Source organism: Lottia gigantea (genome assembly GCF_000327385.1).
Source record: "Lottia gigantea unplaced genomic scaffold LOTGIsca_28, whole genome shotgun sequence".
NCBI lineage: Eukaryota > Metazoa > Mollusca > Gastropoda > Lottiidae > Lottia > Lottia gigantea.
Genome location: NW_008708898.1, coordinates 1442732 through 1466260, shown reverse-complemented (window position 1 = coordinate 1466260; position 23529 = coordinate 1442732). Strand labels below are relative to the sequence as shown.

Here is a 23529-nt window from a genome sequence, read left to right as displayed (position 1 = left end):
TAATTATATAAGTGGCTCAAACTGTCAAAGAGTGTTGACATACAAATCTCTAATTATAAGAGCAATTACCACACAAATGCTTCTTTCTCACCAAACATCATCATGGACAGTTTTCGATTTTCTCCTTTTATATGGATTAAAATATGGCACTTCATCGCTCAGATTGACATGTTCAATATTGTCTGTATTTATAGAGGAAATCACCTTTTTTGTTTTGCAAATTAACAATCTGAATAATCGGCACGATATGCTTATAGATCTCTATGCTAATGTACCATTTTGATAGGATACTTTCGGGCTCAACATTTGACAATTCTGTGGATCATTTTATCACGTTGTAATCGAAATGGTTTTGGAGTATGATGTTCAAATACTGAATAGATTCTTGCGTACGAATTTGTATCAAAGGGTCTCTTACTGACACGTTTCCAATTGCATTGACAATTGCTTGAAAAATTAAGAAAACGAACATGTTAAACTGTACAAAACACGAAATTTTAACTTGGTTTGGTAAGAGCTACGTCCAAAGTGTACTTTGTACCGTGGTCAAGCCCAGTAGGCGTTTGTTTTGAAGTTGTTTGTGGGTATCTAGTCAACACCTATCCCAATCCACAATATTTGTCTGAAAACCAATGTGAGGTAGTGTATAGAGACAGCAGATCGTACAGATAAAAATTGACGACAGTCAGACCAATCTTCTTAAACACAATACATTCATACTAACATAATCTAACTTTTAAATATTCCCCATTTATCTCCCAATGAATATAAATGCAATTTGATACCCCGAGTTGAGAGACTGCACAAGCAGAACACTTATCTAAAGTCACAACTTCAAATACAGTACAGAAAGCTGGCGGCGGGTACTTTATTCAATTCTATAACACTTTCTTGTTGGGGCACTTGACCGACCCACTCTGTGTAAAAGAAATCTCCACCCCGATAGACACACATTAGGACCCCCTGGTCGGCCGCGACACACGATCAACGGCTAGAAGGCGACGATGCATCTCGAGTATACAAGAAAACATGTGACCTGAAATGGTCTGCAAATGGCTGACATGAACTTGTCAGGTAGCGATTCGTGTCAATTAATTATATTTCAGGTGAAATGGACGACAGAACGTGAAGCAAGAAACATGACCCTTACTCTGACATCAGATAAATATGACAACATGAATTTATTAAATTACTAAATGTTTCACATGCTTTGTTCGAATCGTCGTATTGACGTGTGTGTTTAAACATTAACTGACGACACGATGGTAAATACAGACTCATTAATTATTCCCATTCAGACCACATACAAATTATTATTCACAGTCAAGCGAGAAATATTATTTGAAAAATCTATTTCACTAATTATGCAGTATAAAAAGCTGAATTCACAGGTAAGAAATAGGGTTTAAAACGACATTTCACTTATCATACCAGTTATTAATTAATTCGTTAATATTAATGCACTAAATGTATTATTTTTCGGGTTTCTGTTATACGACGTCAAGTCGCGCTTACGAATCGACAGCCTGATTTAGTCAACAAAGAATTCGGGTTTAAAGCAGCAATAGTTTTACGCCCTTTTTCATAGCCAACATCATGAAAAAATATAACGTTTAAAAAATCACTCACTTTATGAAATTCAAGAAAATCATTATTCAATGCCAGAAAATTAAGACAATAAATTTTTGAAAGTACAGAGTGACAAAACAATCTATTAAGATTGACACAAGAACAGTAATAATATAGTTGTGGTATGTGTCGTTTCTTAGTTTTACATCATTCCAACACGTGTACATTGGTTCAGTGATTTATTACTCTAATATTTACAATGTTGATGAAATAATAGAAATGACTTTATTTACTTACAAGTCATTCTTCTAAATTTTCTTCACTTTTTTCTGCTATTTTATGTTGACATTGACGGTTTCCACATTTCGTCTTGCGTTTTATTCCCTAAGCTTCGTCACGTAAGAATTATACTATATCAATCAACCCAGGCCTGTTGCTAGCCCAGGGTCTCAGGGGGGCTGTTTTTAATGGGGGCTCAACTATAGCGACTCAACAAGTCATTTAAGTCATCTAAATTCTTAAAACGTTAGAAACGAATCTTCGGAACCTCTCATATCATGCTCATTTGAATCACCCCTTATATTCTACTCCTAGGAATCCGGTTTCCATTTTTTAAAAATTTTAGACCTTGTGTAATTGTATTCTATACTCCAGAATCATTTGTTTCAATCTTCCCTTGAAAGACATGAGTAGCAATATTCCCCTTGGATTCCGTGTTTTGTAAAATATCTCTTGGTGTACTAGGCAGTCTGTCATAAAGCTTCATTTCATTTAAAATTCACTTAACATTGCATTTTAACAACTATGTGCACTATTCCACACCAGTCCATGTGGCCCACATTGGTCTGACTGGTCACTTTAACTAGCAGCACCAAAAAGTGCCCCAGAAAGAAAGCGTAACCGAGACTCTAGTTATCATAAAGAAAATGTCAAACACTTATTGGACAAGGGAATGTGGTTTAAAATGGCATAAATATGACGAAGATAATGGTGAAATCTACACCAGTTTAAAAGCTAAAATATTCCTGATGTTTTATGAAAACCCCTTACAAGAAAATTCAGAAAATGTGCGAAAACATAACATAGATATAAGTATTACAAGCTAGTGCGTGTCAACTATTCATATCTTAGAACCTCACAAGCTGATTTATAAAACGTCTAAAACCGTCTCAAGATGTGGGTTGTTTCACCTTTTCTGCAGTTGTCTGCATATCTTCATTTACAACTAAATTGATTTTGACAAGAAGTTTGTAAGCTAGAGCACGCCTGATCCGGACCAGAACTGCTTATATATCAAACAGACCTTGGCTCTTAATTAGTTCTCATTCATTACATATACAAGATGTTAATCTTCATCTCAACTTATCTAAACATTACATTCTCTATTTTTATTATTCTACATGCTAGATTTATCTCTTGTCATTTTTCAAATGTTCTTTTGTTTCGGGCGGATCTTCTACTTCATTGCAAAAGAGTGCTTGCACAGTTGTAAATGAATCAATTACAGCAAATTGGGGAAGATTTACTTACAAGGCAGAAGCCTTCGCGAGGTTATGGCCAAAAAGAAGATTCCCATCGCGACGCGGCGTATCTTTACCGATTATCACTCTTACTGAAGAAATATTTTCAAGCTTTACAAATGCGAACACAATTTTTTATTTTACAATCATTCAATATGTATTTTCTATTTTGGGGTAAGAGGCCAGTAACATGTACTATCAAGACGGACAACGCTCGAAGCGAACAAATTGGGAATATTATACAGGACAGGAAATTTAATTCTTGTAACAAACAGTCCAACGTCAAACATTCGGTTCCAGATTTACGGTAATTGCAGGGACTTGTTGAATTCGCCTTGTTATACCCATTACGAGAGATAGGGCGCCATTTCATCCTCTAGAACTTGCAATTTGAAGCTAGTAAAAGCGAAAGGCAAATTTAATTCACTTGTAGTGAAGTTTATTCAACATTATAACAACCACAGAAAATTTCACACAAACTATTTACAAATAAACTTTTAAACAACAAAATAATTTCATTGAAAAAACAAACAAACAAATCTTCACAACAAATAAACAAGGCAAATAATTTATCTGTTCATATTCTAGTCGAGAAAATATATTTATTCACATTCGGCTACGATTCAAACATAAACAAGAACAGTCTATTTCGATTTGAGGTAAAATAGTTAGTTATAAGCGTAATGTAAACCAGACTTATATTGTGTTCATTACTACTATCCTACCTCAAAATAAAGTAGATTATTTGTGGAAATGTTTTGAATCGTACCCGGAAGTGAATAAATATCTTTATTTTTCTTTACAAAAGCCTAATTTTGATTTCAGGAATGTTTTTCGGTTGAATCGATGAATCAAGAATCATGGTTGAAACGTTGAAATATCATCTCCAAGATATCCATTTTCAACCCATTTTCAAGGAATTGGCGGAAAAAATTTCATAATTTTCTAGCATATGCCTCTTGTGAGCCAAATATGTATTCATTTCTTTACGGCGCTTGAGAAGATTCATATTTTTATATGAATACACATGACTAAATTTTCTTAACAACCCAAGCAAACACAACATATATTTAGAATTAAACATAATGATATGCAATATGATAATTGGTTCCTGTTATTTTGATGGTTATGTAAGATATGTTCTGATGGTACTACAACTCAAACCTTATCAATTATCATTTTAATCAACACATTACATGCATATATAAAATTTGTGAGCCAAAAAGCAACTATCACATAGAGAAAATGACATGGAGCATATATTTTTGCATTTGCTGAAAGAAGAGTATACATGTAAGATGTCAAAACTCACACAGTCTAACAGAGGTGTTCAAATGATAAAATACTGTTACACATGAATGAAATATTTAATACACAGTGAAAGCAAAATTATGGTAGATGTTGCTATATTTACAATGTATCACAGAACAACAACTCTTGCAACCTTCTGAAGGGTGAGGTTCAATTCACACTGTCATCACTATATCATAATACATCCTTGAATGTGTGGAGTGCAAGACTGTTTTGTTTGATTTTATGGATTCCATGGCCTTGCCTTTGATAATTTTGAGCTTCACCAACACCTATTTCATCAAATGGCTTGTAATTTTTTGACTTAATAAGCTAACCTTATCGGTTTGGTATTTGTCTGATAGCAGTGTGAATTGAAATTAAGAGCTATAATACCATAAGGCAGATAATGAGAGGTAAATCATTCTGGTGAATCTTGGTCCTAACCTTTGCTTCAATCTTCTTTACTCTAAACCAAATATTGCCTGTGCTTTCGTAAAATTTGCTATACTGCAATTTTACACCCTATAAATGCTAGTATTGCTTTATCGTCTTTATCTTCTAAGGTCACAGAGGAAGCTTATAGCTTTACAACAAAATGATGATATCATCAGTATATCACAGAAAAAAATTCAATATTGTTAGATGATAAGGTCTCCTCAAACATAATTCATGGATATTTTCATAAATGGAAATGTTAAGAAATTTAAAGCTTTGCTATTTTGTATGTATCATATACAGAGAATTTGGATTTCCTTTATCCTTTATGAGAAACTTTGTCACTAATAACTGATTGGTCAATACTGTACTAATAAGGAGACTCTTTACAAAGTCTGAAGTCTTTAACTTCAATGAGTAAATATGGGCATTGTATTTGTTGTAAGATGCCTGTTTTCAGAAATATCACAACCTTTCATGTTGATATACTAGACTCTGATTAGTTATGATCTCAACCAGTCAAATTTCTCAATATTATTCAGATACAAGCATTGTAAGATATGAAATTTCAGCAACAAGCCATGTAAAGTGCAAAAAAAGCAAAACAGTTTGACATGATCAAGACTTGCCCAATATTACAAGAAGTCTGATTGTTCAGATATCTGAGTTATTATTCACTGATTTCCTCTTCAAAATACTGTTGGGCTACTAACCACTGATCTTGTGGGAAGCGGAATGATAAATTCATTCTACTGTCAGAGTCTGGTACAGCTGATTTATCTGAAACATAGAATAACACAGATTATCACAGATTTAAAGAAAAGAATAATGGATTTTCCACCTGGAAGTACATCAAATTTCTTAGGAGGCAGGTTCTAAATATGTTTTTAAGGTCTTACACAGGGATTGTTTTTAAGATCTATGCACAGAGCTATTCAAGCATTAAATTTTATTATTGATCTCATTTTTACAAAAAAACTTAAACTCATTGACCAAAAAATATAGATTCCAAGATCATTGCTCTATATTGTAACAAACACACTAAAACTGTGCAACTGAATACTGTGTGAAATAGTGTTGGTGCATACTGTGATTTGAATTGATGTAAATTTCATAAAATCAAAAACACACAAAGAACATGAAGATATTTTATAGCAATCAAATCAAGTTTCATTCATCAAAATTTCATAAATCTATGATAGATGTGCATGAACTAAAAAAAGAAATGAAATCTAAACTAAACAACACACACACCTTGTTGACCCTTACTTTTCTTAGCTGTACTGTTTTGAGAAGATTTCTGTTGTTGGGCCTCCAATATTTTCTCCTGGAAAAAAAACAGAGAGGAATGAATTTTAAAGTTTTGATGAGCAAAAAAAAAAAAAATATCTTATCACAAGGATAGACATAAATCTTTTTTAATATTAAACAATTAATGACCAGTATTTAGTTCCTGAAAACTCTTTGTCATAAAATTGGTCATGGCAATAAAAATACATTGAAAATAAAATTGATGGTAAATTTCAGACCCTTTAAAGTTTCAAGAATCTGAAAATGTAGAAGCTTCATGTCAGGAAAGGAATAAATATCAAAGATTATGTAGATTTATTAAGTGAGAAATTTTCTAACCCTGTCCCACCAGACCTACCCTAAAATATATATTTATAAAGAATAAATATGGTAAATCCCTATAATTCAAATAAACTTGATGTTATTTAATATGCATGATTTTTTTATAGGTCATATCAATAACAAACTAAAGAAAGATAATATGAGAGTAAATGTTGGGGCGGTTTAAGATTAAGACGTAGGTGAAAAGCTATGTTTAGATTAGAATTAATAAAAATCAAGATAATATATTGAAGATATTTGTCTCGAGCCACACTATCTTGTGATTTTTTATTCACTATCTAACAGTCTAACTGATCATAACTACCCCTTATTTTTGTGTATAATTGGGACCAATTTTGATAAATTACCCCACATCAAAGGGCCTGACGTCAAGTTTAAACAAATATAAGAAATTGATAAGATGATTTGCCTCTTTCTTCACTAGTTATAAAGTCATTATTTAGATATTGCTGTAAGGGTTATGTCTCAAGGCTCTTTCATATCTTGTATTTTTGTCTGTTTAATAAGATCATGTTATCTCTTATTGATATTAATTTAATCACACCTTCAAATTAATCTTCAATTCTACACCTTCAAGCTACAAACAAATACAAAATCATAAATTATTGGAAATAACATATTTTTTTCTCTTGGGCGCAAAGACTTAATTGAATGATGAAAACTGTGGTGGGTACTGCAAGGCAGGAAATGCTACTGGAAAACTTAATGGGATCTGATATGTCGGCATCCCTTTCAGAGAGTCCACATAGGCTAATATGGTTCATTTGCTATATTTACGGCTTATAAGAAATATATCAGAAATAAGAAGGAAAGATCACAAAGCTTCCACACACTGACCAAAATTAAAACCCACTATCACCATGTAACCAAGTAAATGACATCATGTGAAGATTCAAACAACCCATCCTCAAAACAGTGTCCATGATACAGAAACGTACCTATTAATAAGGGCTATTGATCTATTTATATTTTTGCCTTTAAACATTAAAATATTTTGTTTGACAGCAGTCTAAATGCCTGGAACAAATGAATATACCGTACTTTTGACAAAAGACATAGATACATATTTTCAGAGAATATAAATGAAGAAATATTTTAATCTAATTACAAGATCAAACCATTTAATATCAAGAAACTCTATAGATTATGACAACTAGACTAAAGGTTAACATTGAAACAGCAGACTTTTAAAGGTGATGACCTTGAATAGAGGTCATATGATGTCCAGACAGTTTCAGCAGACCATGTGGTATGAGACTGACCATCATGCTTCGTTAACAATTGACCAGAGTGAAAGAGAAAGTTGACATTGCGTGACTGAATGCTTAGTTTAGATTCAGACAGTGATGACTAATTGTCTCAGTGTTTTAAAACATTGTGAAATGTTTGATGAATGTTCCAAATTGGTTGATGAAAGATGATTGGTTATTTTCACACCTGGAAATGACATCTACTTATTTGAAAAATCTTGGTGGACATTACCTTGTGTTTGAAGGAGAAGTTTGACAAGAGAGAAAGAATGATAAGAGATGACTAGTAAGGGTAATATCTATTCATTAGACCAGAACTCAGACTAAACAATATAAGAATGCAATCTATATTAATCATTGGCATCAAATTATACAAATTATCAAATCCCTATCCTTGTTCACAATACACAAACTTCTTCAGCTCTGTTCTGAGAACCTATAATTTTTATAATGCAAACAGGCAAGCTTCTGAGAACCGCTTTAATTCTGACACACCTTGATGAACACTTTTTAGGGTCCTTGAGTGAAGGCTCAAATAAAGTGGTCTACTCTTTGAAAGCTAAAATACATTTTCCTGTGGGAACCCAAATATGACCAACTCTGTGATGAGGTTTAACATCATTGTTTTAATATAGGTTGTGCAGTGGAAGACAAGTTATAACAGAATGTGAGATCATTAATACAAAACAAAATGTGAATTCAAATATACAAAATATAATATATATTCTATGGTTAATATTTTACAATTTCTAATAATATTTCTGATTGAACAACAAATAAATAATGGAAATAAAATCTCAATCACAGTAATATAATTATAATAAATCTCTTAGTTTTCTTTCTCATACTACACAGAAAAAGAAACGAAAATTGCCTGAGGCTAGATCGCGATTTCAAGTCATTGAATTATATTATCAAGAAATAAATTAATAGATTTTGATCAGAAATCAATGAAAAAGCAGAAAATGGCTTGTGTTGGGGTCAAAGTTTGTGTTGGAGTGAGCACCAAGTAGTCTTCTAGTGTCTAAATGAATTTCAATCACACTAATATTGTGGTAAATTAGATTATATAGTGAACAAACCACACTCAATTTGATTATAGCAGATCCATTGACTAATTTTATACCCTACCATCAAATAACTTAAACTAAAAATAGAGCATTATAGAAGAAATCTATTTAAACCTCAGTGTAAACAAATATAAAACATTATCCTGGTTGGTATTTGTTTTATTAGGTAATTTATGAGTTAATATATTCATATATAAGAATATGTAGAACCTCAGAATTAAAAGTAACTGCTCTTGGTAATACAAAAGAAATTTCAAAATCAGAACTGAAGAAATTTATCATTCTAAAGTAAAAATTAGAAATTCAAAATATTTTATTATAGTACATAATTTTTTTGAAATTTCAAATATGATATTTATTTATTTTGTGCTGAGTAGATCAAGAACTTTTTTTTTCCGTAACTTTTTCAATTTCTTGGACAATGGAAGAAAAAACTATGAAAAGCTGTCAGTGTCTATTAGATATCTAATATCTCAAGACACAGCAGGATAGTGATGACCCTAAAACTCCCTATAATCTTATTATATCAAACAAAACCACAGTTGACAATGGTCTCTATTTGAACTATTTTTATTATAAATTTCATTTATCAAATTTATTAAGTGTGAAATGATAAATTAATATGAATATAGAAATTGTAAATTGTCATGTAATCATGTAATTCTCTGGTAAATTTGAAGTAGGTGGGATTTACTGTCTTTATTGTAAGTTATCTACAATATAAGGCTGCAATCTTTTCATTATATGTGATGCACTTCTAAATATTCACATAGATAAACACCTCATACAAGATATTTTTATTGTATTTTTTGTAATCCATAAGGGTAAATATTCATCAAATCATTTGCACTACCAGCTATAATTTTTGACTATCTAAAAACATAAATATAATCTTATTGCAGTGCAAGGGGCAGAAAATACTTCCTACAGACCCAGGTAGGATACATAGACTTATTTTGTGGATTTGCAGACTACCTTACGCTTTGAAAATTGGAAATCTCCTAGCCATTTAACTTTTTCAGTATGTTATAAGAATTGATGCATACTGATATTATAACATCATGTGCAATAATGACAAAAATAATTCATAACTGCTAAGTCAATTTGGCATTTTTCTTTGAGACTGTTTTTGTTAAACAGATCTTATTTCCAGCAGACAATTTTAAATAACCAACTTTTCCAGACACTTAGTCAAAAGTGGTTAAAATTCCTTTAATTTACCAACAAACTTCAGCAAAAGTAAACACAGATTTTATCAAATAGAGTAAGTTTAGATTAGAAAATGTCTTGATTTGGCAGCAGAACATGTGACAAGTGTCAAACTAAAATAAGGACCTCACAAATTGGCTGTGATCACATTTTACAATCTAGTAAGCTAATATAAAGGAGTTTCCCTCAAGTCTTTGGCAGAATAATTAGTTTCTTAATTTACTCTTTGTGTCCTCCACAATTCACATGGCTTTCAGATGATACGATAAGATTTCAATCTTTTACTCTCAACATCAAGGCAGTGTTCTTTATTCCATTGAAAGGTTTCCAGAATAAAGAATGTGCAGCAATAGTGCAAAGAAATATTTTTGGGCCTTTTTTTAGTTAATGTATGTATGAATTCATTGATTCTTGAGATATGCATCATTTTGTGGACAGTCCACATTTATACTGTACAAATTATCAATGAAATTGTCTTTAAAGCCAATTCACAATTCAAAATTCAACCATTATTTTACTCTAGTAAGACATTATTATCACACAATCCAAGTTCATACAGACATCGGCAACATGTCCAAATTAGTTCTCTTCAAAATTAAAATTCTCAGTTAAGACCATCCTCATCAGAAATAAAATTCCAAGCAATGGCTATATCTGACCAATTGATGTACAAACCAATTTATCAATTAGTAAAACAAGATAAAAGAAATTCCATATTTTGATAAAATCAAGGTTATTTAGAAGATAACATGGTAGTGGTCAGCCATCTTGAAACTGTCAGAGTAGAATGATGCTGTCAAGATAGTAAATAATAAAATAAATAGTAAGACTACTATCAATAAACTCATCCAATTCATTATGAGAAGGAGTGAGCCAAACACCACTGGGACTGTAGAATGATTAGAAATTGGATGTGCAATTCATTAATCTGACATGCAGAGTTATATGAGGAGAGAATGTGTAACACCCATTTCAACTAGTGAACCAAAAGGAACCTTATAAACAGATTGTATCTAAATAAAGACTAAATTACAATTTCAAAATTATCTTGGAAAGATTGGTCAAAAAGTAGTTTTGACAGTGATCAGCTTTAAGTCAACTGACTGGACATCTCTAAATAGGTGTTTCTTCAATTCCATTTTGAATCTATCTTAAGACTATGACTATATCTCATCCTAGCTCCCTGATTTTCAGAAAAATAAAATACCTACCTCAATAAAGTTAGATAATAGGGCACAACTCAATTCCTGTTCCAGTATTTCTCTATTTAATGTATTTTGATAACAGCAGGCTATGAGAGTAGGGAACAGTATATTGGTCAGTTTAGGGTCACTGAAATACTCAAATGGTAAAACACAGAGTTGTTGTAATACTGTTGGTGGTTGACCAGACTGGATTATCACCTGAAAAACATCAAAATATAAATTTTGTTAAATTATTTCAAGCATGAATCATAGACATTTAAATCTGATGACTTTCTTTACAACAGTTTGCAGAAATTATCATGTCTAAGTTCAACTGACTACAATTTAAGCCAGATACTTCTCGGATGAAATAAATCACAAAATGAAGCTAAAATTTGTTTTCTCAACAACAGTTATCCTGAATAAATCAGCTTGAGCTCATATTGTTATCTTGAAGGCCATATACATTTTGATAAATAAATATATAAATAATGATTTATGCTAAATTTGAGAATATTTGGTTGAAGTAAAGGAATTTTATCATGACATTATAGAAATATGAACTGAGCACATTGGTGATAATTCTTCTAATTAAAAAATATTTGGATTGACACAACGATTCATTTAGAAGTCCATAAAAACTGTTGTTTCTTGATGATTCTTCATGTATAAAATTTTAGTTACTAAATTTAGAGTGACATCTTCTTAAGTCTGGAGGCAGAAGGGACAGTATATTTCAGGCATGGGAGTAGAAAAAGTTAAAAGAGACCCAAAAAAAACTTTTTCCTTAAGACATCTTCTGCCTTTATTCAACATGCATTCCAGGCGCCTTACCCATGAGACAGGTAGTGAATTACCCTTGCAGAATGTGTAAAGTGCTTCATTATTTTGCAATAAATCACTACTATACATAGTCTAAAATAGCCATAAATAACTTATACAGTATGGAATATATTAAATAGTATTTTTTATATAAATGATATATTTCAGTTGAAAAGAATAATTTGAAATGTCGAGACATTAAGGTTATCATTTATCTTGTGAACTTCATCTTGCCCGTCTCATTTCTGACTGATGTAATCAAATAAATTTCAACCTAATCTTGGCTAACGTTCATTAAACACAGTAGGATAGGAACACGAGTGTTAATTCCTTCATTAAGTAAATCTATTAAAATCCACATGAAATGGTAGAAATTCTGCCACCTCTCACAGTCTACTCAGTAGGGAAGGTGTATGCAATTTTCTTCACATTCCCAATATTTCCTGTTTAAGGTCGCGTAAATCATAAAAGTGAAAAATTCCAGGTCTCATATCAATTGCAGAAAAGGAAAAGTCTTACGACCCCCTACAACACTCTTCCTTTTCAATACAGAATAAAATAAATGACAGACATTTAAATGAAAGGAAACACATAAAATTCTATATTTGAATATATCAAGTCTCAGAATACATCTTTTTTTACTAAACAATTCATATAGAAAAATTATTCTTAAAGGGACCAGTGCACCATTTTCATGGCTGATTTGAGTCTTGAATATATGTAAATAGTCTTCAGAAGTACTTGATATGTATGAAATAACGCATAATTCCTTAAAATACTGGGCATTTTACTCACTATTTCTATATATGTCTTTTCTATATATCACAGAGTATCTTAAAATGATGAGTCGTCATTTTAACGTTCAAACACAGATAATTCTTGACACATATGGATTTAAAGGCTCAAATTCTAATGGTGAGCTGAGAACAATTTTGGTCAAACAAAATGTGCATCTCTCACTTTAATGTCATGGTGAACAAGTATAAGAATACATCCCAAATTCTTTAGGTTTATATTTTGTTTATTGATTTAACAAAAAAATCCTTTCCTAATGTATCCATGTCCTTGTGTTTCTGGTAAGGAACAAAACTGCCAGAGTATCAGAACATCAATGTGTCAATATGTAAAAATGTTGAAACTTCTGCAATTAAATGTCCATCAAATATGTAATAGAGACTTTTCACCAATTTGACAGTTGTCAAAAATCATATTATCATTACATCATATGAGATTGACAAACCAGAAATTGCTTATAATTTTCAATAGAGAAAGCAGGAAGCATATTTTTCTTTACACATTTACAGAGTTGGCCTACTAAATGGTATAATAAATTGGTATTTTTCAATAATAACATTGCTAGGAAATGTATTTTAAGTATCTTTTTTTAAGGCACAGAGCACTACAAGAGTAATTATAAGAATACTGTTTCAGACCACAATAATTTATGAAAAATCACAAGAGAAGGACTAGTCAAATACTAAACATTTTATCTGTTCAACATACCATTACAATAAACATCAGCATTCTAACAGACTTTCATCAAAAGAAAAGATCAGATAAGCTTTCAACATTCCTCACAAGAATTCGATTACAAACAAATAAAACAACAGAGCTGTTAATAGAAAACAAATCACTAGTCTGTTGTTCTTTTGGGACAGTAAGGACAATAATGATGGCATTTATGGCACGGGTCGAGAGTGAGATGCCATGAATAATATTTCTAACCGAGGGGAAGGAGTGAGTAACTCTCACCAGGTGAATAAATAATACAAATAGACTGTAGCACATGGTAATTATCAACCAGGTTGTAGGCCGAAGGTACTCTTCGTTCACAAATCTGTCCTCAATTGGTGTACAAAGCTCGGAACCTCTCTACTATATACTAGGCATGTCCGACTGTCCTCAGTTACCGACAGTCCTATATATTTACTCTACTGTCACTGAGTTTATGAATGTGGTAAACAATACCAACAATTCAAAACAAGAAAGTTAGTATTTTAAAAGCAGTTTGTTACAAAATATATTCTTTAGTCTTACTGAAATCAACATTCTTTCGTTTTACATGTTACAAGTACCAATGTTTTGATGACAATTTATGAGAATATTTCCTTTTGTAAATTACTCTTTCAATTACATGTTCAAAGAAGGTCTGGGGTCTGAGGTTTTCCTTAGTTTTGGATTCTTGGATACTTATGTCTAGATATCCCAACCTGTCTAGAGATCCCAACACAAAATTTGATATTTTTGTATCAAAGAGGTTAATAATATTAGGGCCTAAAAAGTTAATATTCTACTGGGTTCCAAAATCTGCTGTGTCCTGATAAATAATTAAAGCTAAAGAGATTAATGGTCCAATCACATCAAACTTTTGAAAGCAGCAAATTATTTGAATCTGGTTGTAAGCTGATTTACAGGAATCTGTAAACATCAGAGACAACTTAGATATCTAATTACAAATCACTACTGTCATTTTGTTACAATTTTAAACAAGGCTTAAACAAATAATACCCTACTAATCTTCTTAAAGCCTGTACCAAGTTTTAAAATCGCCTCGATCCTATTTCATCACCTGTCTTTAACTATGAGCTCTCATCATCATTAATCATCATTAAATACAGAGTTGTCTTTCTTCATTTTACAACTAATAATCAACACAACTTTAATCCTTCTAAACATATTGTTTTAAATTACAGCTTTGTATTTCAAGTCAAATATAATGAATGGTGCCATGATGTGCAGGATTTATTTTCACAACTGATACCCTAATCTGTAACAATTTTAACATGAAAATGAAAATGTGTCAAGACCACATGATAAAATTTGAAAATAATCCTTTAGATCTTTAAAATAAATACTATGAATTTCTTTTATTTGCTAAATAAATGAGCAAAAAAGATGGCATAAGCTTATCTTGTGCTTTATTAATATCAAAATTTCAATCATACAGATATTGAGTTTTGAAATAAAAAAGGTTACATTACTAAAAGCAAATCAAATGGAAAATTTCAGTGATTTATATAATCCAGAGTCCTATCTTAATATTTACAGATTCAGTCACCTTGATTTCAATATAATATAATTCATGATTTAATTTATTGAAATAATAGATTGAATACTGTATCAATTTTCAAACTACACAGCAGAAACGGTATGGTATTTCAAAAATAACTTGTTAAATATTTAAAATTGATATATTCTAATCTGACACAAATATGTCATGATGAATCTAAAACTTGACAAAAATCATTGAACTTCTCTCAGATTGCAGAAGACAGAAATTCAGCTGAATGTTAATTTATGACAATGTAAAGACTCTACAGGGACACCAGTTCTCTTGTATTGCCAGGATGAAATAGGGTGTGGAATAATAATGTTATATTCCCGTAGAGAATCGGCTTAGCCATTCACGGAACAAGTTGCCAGTTAAAACTAACAAAAATACAGACTATATTCAATTAAAACATGAGACACTCTCTATTCACATATTTCATGCCTGTCCCCATGGTATTGATTGTAGTTTTAGAGAGAGGTTTTCCGTGTCGAGTCAAGGTTTTAACTTGATTAAAAGTGTTCTATTCATTGTCGGCTGCCATTAAAAGCCTCATAAATTTCAAGTGAAAACACAATGTTATTGAAAGATGAAGTAAAGAAGGGGTATAAATGGAAGAAGAATAAAATAAGGAAATGACTTAATGAGAACCTGATATAAAAGGGGTGAAGATATTTAAGTCTAAATTGATCAATCTAATTATACTTCACATCAAATTAATCACTATTTAGATCATCATTTTTTATGCAACTCAAACAAATCTCCAGACTAAAATGATCAATGTTGTGAAGAGATCATTCAATCAATTATCATTAATTTTGACCGACAAATTACATGACCAAAAAATTTACAACTTCAAATTTGAAAAAATTATTTCATTGTGAATACCATAACAAAATATTTTAATAATTTAAATAACACAAGATATAAGATTGTTGATGTTTAATTCTATTTGTATGTATATAGTTGGACTAAATGCAAATTTTTAACCTTGTAAAGTGAATATCTTTATTATTTTAACACTTACACCTACCAGTAATAAGCTTATGTGATTGCTCAATTTGTGTTTTAAAAAATATCCTCACAGCTGCTATTGATAATTTGAAAACATCAGAGACTCCAAAAAATCACAAATATGCGTGCATAAAAAACTAACTTATGAAGTTATATTAATTATATCACATGATAATCTGCCTAGTCTTCTGTTTTTGTAAACGGCAAAAACCCATGAAAAGTTAATTTAAAAATTAAGAAATATAAACTCATACATGTAGTCATCTACGTTAATTTCACTACCTTTCACACAAAAACTTGAACAGACATAAGGACTAGAGTGGTGATATTTTTTAATATTAAATATGGTGGAATATAAAAATCTCACACAGACCTGGTTATCTGGATTTAAAACAGTAAAATTGCCAACACACAATATAACTTCATGTAATAATTCTTCATTAGGTTGATGGGTACAATACCACATTAAATAACTGGCTATATGACGGAATTCTAGAGATATACCCTCTTCACCCAGACTTTTCTGAAAAACATAAACAGATACATGAAAGGATAACAATTCTTTAGGGCATAAATCAAAGACAAATACTAATTTTCTAGGTATATTTAAAACAAAGACTTATTTGCAAGCCTTTGATCTGAAATAAAATGTCTCAAATTTTCCAGAATATTTTTCATAATCTCAATGCTATCAATAATTATTTAAACATGGGAATAAAAAATGATTAAAATTCCAACAATAAAAAGTTTAACCAAAAGTATCCCAATGTGTTATATGTCTGAGAACAATGAAAGAAATAGTCAAAATGTTGCAAAAAATGAAGCAATGACTGTTATATATGTATCCCCACATAAGCAAGTCAAGGGAGGTAACGTAATGTTCCTGATAGAAAATACTCAGTAATTTGCAAAAGCAAAACACTCAGGTGAAAAATTGTTTGTTTACACCTTTTAACTTGTAATTAATAAAAACAAAACAAAGATGATGGCAGTATTTAGGCAGTTGGGGTGGTCAGTAGGAATACAGACTGACACTGATGGTCTGGTATAATCAGGTTATATAATCCTAATAATGTTTGACACATCAGGGTGGGGTGGGCTACGACAACAAGTGTTTAGAATACTCTCAATGTTGCCATGTTCTAATGATAGATCAACATCTCATGGAGTGTAGAATAACTACTAGCCCTGTCTATCATTGAAATCAAGTATCATTCTAAATTAACTTTTTCATTTCCACTCCATTAGTTGTCTAATTGAGAAGAATTGTTTCGTGTTCCCTTACTTTACTTAAATTAGAACACAATTTTCTGGAAATTTTCACTTGTAAAAAGACAATTACAGACATTTGCTCAATGTTTATAAAAGATTTTAATATAATTTCATCACAGTAGTATGTTGATTACAATAGTGGTTAATTTTGAAATTCAGGTCCTTCTTTTATCAACAAGTCATTTGCAACATTTTTCACAAGTGATATCTAAATATTTTCTACATTTGATCATTTTGAACAGGTGCCAGATTTCCAAATATAAATGCCAGAATTATACAGCTATGCTGTCTGATTTTGGTATTGTTCTAGAGTTTCATGTTAATTGTACTAAAATAGAAGCTAATCATGTCAAATATACTCCATGATTTAAACATTTGAATTAAATACCAAGATAGTTTTAAAATAATTAATATCAAAAGCTTACTAACTTACTGGATAACATCTACAAGAATTTCTCTTCTTGCTTGAATAAATTCCAAATTTATATCTATTAAAATGTTATTTATTAAACCTTAGTCAAAATAAGATATAGTTGCAGGGTAAATGTGACCATGTGGTTGTTTATTTTTGAAAGCAATCAGAGTATATTAATGTAAAGAGTTTATTAAATATACACAATGTAAGTCTATACATCATGCAGCTGCACTGTGTATTTGTCTACTAGAATATGGTTTATTTTCATGATATCAGAGAAGTTAAATTACAAAATAAATCACAATTCTTAACTTAAAGGAAAAGTGCCACACAATATTTTTTTCAAAAAATTATTCATCCCATTATTTATATTGCCACTAAAAAATATTTAGACCAAGGCCAAAGATGTATTTTGGTTTACCCACAAAAAGATGTTCACATATTTTAAAGTATAGTTGAAGTCATTTATTTGATTGACATAAAAAGACGTCTTGCATGTAAAGTTCTTGCCTTATACTTCAGTAATCAAACTAACATTTGAAACAATTATTATAGATATGCATAATTATTCATCAATAATTAGTCCAGAAAGGTCAAAAACTTAATTTTTCTATTCATTTTTTTAACATTTTTCCCTCACTTAGAATTTTCTTTATACAAGAGAAGTCAGCTTTCTGAAGTTAGATCAAATTCTGTTTTAAGTAAGGTAAATGGACTACATTGGGAAAGTAATGTATTTTATATAGAAATCATCTAGATCACCTTACATCTTTAGCAATTTCATCTTGCCATCACCAATATATTACTTTACAATATACCTCCAAAACAAACATAACAATCTCTATATTGTAAAGGCCATTTCATTTCCAAATGTTGGTAAACCATTTTACCATCAATATAATGTCTTACAGAAGTTCATACCCCACCAAAGTTGACCCCTGAATATTGCGACCCCTGACCCCACCCTTCTCAATTCAAGTATATTAAAACAATATTTGAGTCCCCAGGAACAGATCTGATGTTAAGACCACCTGTTTTTGTCTCCGTCTCAACTCAATTCATTCCAAATTAGTCGCATGTGTCAAGATTTACATTTAGTTTTGTACTTCCGAATTGAGGACAGATCTAGATCGTTAGGTACATGGTGGTTATTAGTGCACCGTGAGGCGGGTAGCATAGCTCGGGTAATAACAATAGGATCATGTATTTCTAACGTTCAACCATCTGGGTATAATGATATATATAAACATAGAATATTAAATAGCTAGAAATGGTCTAACTGGTATAATAACGATATGTCTTATATACTGGTCTGGCAGGCACGACTTCAGGTCAGGGTATTCAGGACACATTGAGGTGAAGATTCCATCAAATTTATTATTTTCTCCACATTTGCACTTTCACGACAAATAATTCAAGTGTAAAAAAATAAAAATAAATTATTTCTGCTGGAAATGTAGTTTATATTATAAACAATATCTTAGTGACAAATATTTACATATTTTGACCTGTAAACAATTCATATTTCCTATTTGATTTGAGTATTTTTTTTCTGGGATGCTGGGATTTCGGTTTTTCACTTTTTTTTTTACTTTTAAAAGGTAATAATTTTAGGTATTATTTTCTGTCATGGCATCTAAAGTAAGTCTTAAGTTTTAAGAAAAGGGCTGATGTTCCATAAAAAAAAACCTAAGGCATTAAAAACTTTATCAATGAAAACCAACATTAGTAGTTAATGCACTTGGGCCAGAATTTCAATTTCAGTTCTTCAAAAAACATGGTATAGAAAAAAAAAAAGATCATCTGATGCTGTTGGCATGAGTTTCAGATCAAGTAATATTTTTGATTTATATTTTTATATAAAATCTCTACACTAAAAACTATGAATTCAAAGCTATGAAAGCTCATGTAAAAAAATGTTGATAATGACACATAGCATTTCTGTTTTTGGAAACTCAATACTTTTCAATTCGGGGTCACTTTCAAAGTATTTAGTATTTTTGGTAATGTGTTTTATAGAACAAAAGGTTTATCTTAGGCATAAAAATGTTTTTTGCTGTTATTATTTTAGTCATCTAAAATTTGTTGGCAATATGGAGCCATTCTTCCTCCCAGATGTGACAAGAAAAAACCACAATCTGACAAAATAATCTCAAATTTCATTAACATTATAAACTGTACATACACCCACACAAGTGTTCAGCTATATAAATAATTCATTTACTATTACATTAGATCAGTAGGTACTAACCAGATATTATTTTAACAGTCCTTCCTGTCTCTACATGTTGTACGAACAAAAAATAGCCACCTAAATTTAATTATTACTTCAAGTCTTAGGTATTATTTTGAAACTTTTAACAATAAATTAAAATGAAAATTACACCCCTTTTATTTCTTTCAAAACAATTTTATTTCCACACTTCCAGTGTGCATGTCATTAGGAAATGATTTTAATTTTAACCAGAAAAATCTGATATTGTATTAATATGTGAGTAAAAATATCAGTAACTTTTCCTGAATGAAATAACTACACCCATTGATAATCAGATACACTAGGTGTTGATAGAAACATACTGGTGAGTAATAATACTTGTAAGGGTGCAAACAGTTTATTGAGAAAACGCATTCTATTCCCTTGAATAATTCAGTTAGACTTCATGAAATATCAACTGAATTTCAAGAATTTGTATCTACATGCAACATCCATAAAATATCTATGGCATTATAGCATGTTATTTAGATAAGTTGAGTGAGCTGTAGGCTACTATACCCATTACTATATTACATAACATTTTATATCATCATACCACTTACTCTAGTAACCAACAGAAAGGACATAAATATCAGTTTATACCCAGTGGCCAGAAATAACGGCAGATAAACACCAGCAACTAGTGCCCAGAGCCAATTAACATAGTTTGGCAGTTAAATGACGACTCAGATTGCAATGAGTATAAACACTAGGGGTCATGTTTAGTTATTTAAATAAATAATGGTTGCACGATCAAGGTGGTGAGAGTAATCTACCCTTATCCAGCTGATAAAGATCTACTTAAACAAAAAAAATTTTCCACCCCATGCACCAAATAACATTGGCATACTTTCAATCTTTTAAAGCAAGTACAATACCTCTCTCAGAGCATAAGAAGGATGCCTTTGAATTAATAATGTTCATAACACATTTTGCTAGCGGCTGTTTACTTTCATTATGCAAATTCTGCACATTACAGAATACAATAAGCTCAATTATCCATTCTCTTGAGTAAAATAATACCTTTTATCATTTTCATGCAGATTGAAATATTCAAAGTACTGATTTTGCCCAATTGATAAATGCATACAAAGAAAAATTCAAATATTTCCAATTTCTTTTTTCTCACATATTTTTATATTTTTTATTTAAACACATAACATTCCATTACTTTCACGTTTCCTTTTATAAGTTTCTAATTTCAAAGACATACTGACTTTAAATAGATACACCATAGTTTTCATAATATTCCATTAAAAAATCAATACCAAAATCTTGGTGTTATGAAGTTCTTTTAGTCACATGTTTTTAAGTCTTATTTTTAAGAGATGATCACATTGATGGCATATTGTTAAAACTCTACACATGATCTTGGTAAGAAAGAAGTTATTTTTCTTTGTTAAATACATCTTAGTAAAAAAATAATATCCATGCTATTTCATATCTTTTTTAGCTAAGCATGGATGTATGCATTACAAATGTCTTCTCTATGTGATAATATAAAGGGATCACAAAAGATAAGATTGAGAAATACAGCAAGATCAAGAACCGTAGAACAATTGCTCTGATAAAAATATATTTCAACTATGGATTAGTTTTTAAAAAAAAAAAGCTTTCTCATTTTGAATATTTTTATAACCAATAACCCTTTCTGAACTTTTTAAACTTTTATTTCATTGTTCAAATTTATTAAATTCTGTGTGTATTAATTCACATTATTTTCAACAATTTATGATTTTATTCCGATTGTAAATTACAAAAAATTGTCTGTGTTCTCCAAGTTTACATTAAGATTATTAAATTCTACAAAAAATTTCAATATTTATGCTAGTATCTTGCAATTATCTTGAATATTTCAACAATTTTTATCTTTTTTATTCTCGTATTTACTCTATAGAAATCTCCATGTAATTAATTTGTCAATATGGGTCATAAAACACAATTAATTTCAAATTTTCACCGCCTGCGTCCTAAACTGCACACCCTAAAGTTTGATTGAAATGTGATTAAGGTTGCACTGAATTGCACGCAGCGAGATGCTGAAATAACAGTGTCAATGATTTGTATATTGTCTAGTTGAGATAAGAGCACTGTAGCCAGAATAAAGACGTAGGAATTGATATTATGAGGAGTTAAAATCAGATGAAACTGGCAGTTGGTATAAACATTAGTGTTGATTAGAACTCACTGACTTGATTAGAAAAGATAGAAATAATAACATTGTATATTTTTATCCATTTCTTTATTTGGATTCTATTTATAGTAGTCAGGGTAATACATTATACTTTCAGCTTATTTCCTGCTAATTGGCCACACAACGAACATTTTACAATTTCATTTTTATTCAAGATTTTAGTTTAACAAATGATTCCAGGATCTAAAATCAATTTGTTCCAAAGCCAGACATTACCCAATCCAACCAGGAGATTGTAAAAGTACAATTATATCATTCGGCAATTTTCAGTTGTTTCCGTTACCAGAATCAGACTCGGTAATGAATGGTTAATTTTTTGTCTTCTTGGGCGAGACTCTTTACATCCAGCATTTCACAATTTGTCTGAGCGCAGAATTATTGTAGGTCACAGAACTATATATAGAATACAATCTGTGCCTACAGTTCTAATGATTGGCTGCTTAACTGCTGAAGATGGGAAGGTTTATATATAACTTACAGGCTGGTTAAAGTTAGAGATATAGAACAAGGGCAATAACTCTATTCTACAATGAAGAGTGTAATGAATTGTTCAACTCTATCAGATATTTCCAGATGTAAAATTGATATTGCACTGATCACACTTTCAAAGAATGTTTAACACAATTTCTCTTATAAATAAAATATTAGGTATCATAAAATACTAATATTATAAACATTACAACAATTTCTACAAGGCAATAACTACAATCAGTGTGGATTCCTTGTTCAAATTGTACTCAATAAAATGAAGACTTAAGTTTCGACAAGACTGAGGCACGCTATATTTTATTATTCAAACTTTGACTACATGAATTCCCAGTAAATTGAGGAGAGGAAAATATGGCAGGTACACGTTGGAGCAACTTTACGACTAATATTACGTGTTGATTGGCAGCTGTTTATTTTTATTCATCGAGTTAAATACACGTGAAATAAACCATATTGTGTCAGAAAAAGGAAAGTTAAGAATTTTGACAAGTTATCATGCAGTTTGATGTTTGAAAAATCATTTTTATAAGCATATCAGGTAATCAATCTGTTTATTTATTTAAAATTAGGTTCTTTATGATTTAGTTACTAAATGTTGTCAGACATGAAGATATACACCAACATTAGAAATTTGAAGAAAGAAACTGTATGTTCATTTTTAGTATTCATAAGTGCAACTACAGGCACAGAGATCCTTCTGTGCTGGAATCCTGTTCTGCACAGTAATCAGAACTAATTTAGCAATATCATAAATTGAGCCGAGAGCAGAATTATATCTAGGAAATCAGCCTAATATGCCTTGCTTACAGTGACATAGTAAATCAAGAGAGTGACAGGTAAAAAAATTGCCCTTCATCT

At 30.7% G+C, this 23529-nt stretch overlaps 1 protein-coding gene across 1 annotated transcript in view; it reads right to left on the bottom strand.

Annotated features, from left to right (window-relative positions):
* Positions 1-11168: 11168 nt before the first annotated feature.
* The window catches only part of LOTGIDRAFT_215534 (hypothetical protein), a gene marked incomplete at both ends in the record, with an annotated part of 34573 nt that continues 22212 nt past the window's right edge, over positions 11169-23529 (bottom strand). The window contains 2 exons of the mRNA XM_009056573.1: positions 11169-11381; positions 16421-16570. Coding sequence (XP_009054821.1) covers positions 11169-11381; positions 16421-16570 — 363 coding nt within the window. The remainder of the gene's footprint in view (positions 11382-16420; positions 16571-23529) is intronic.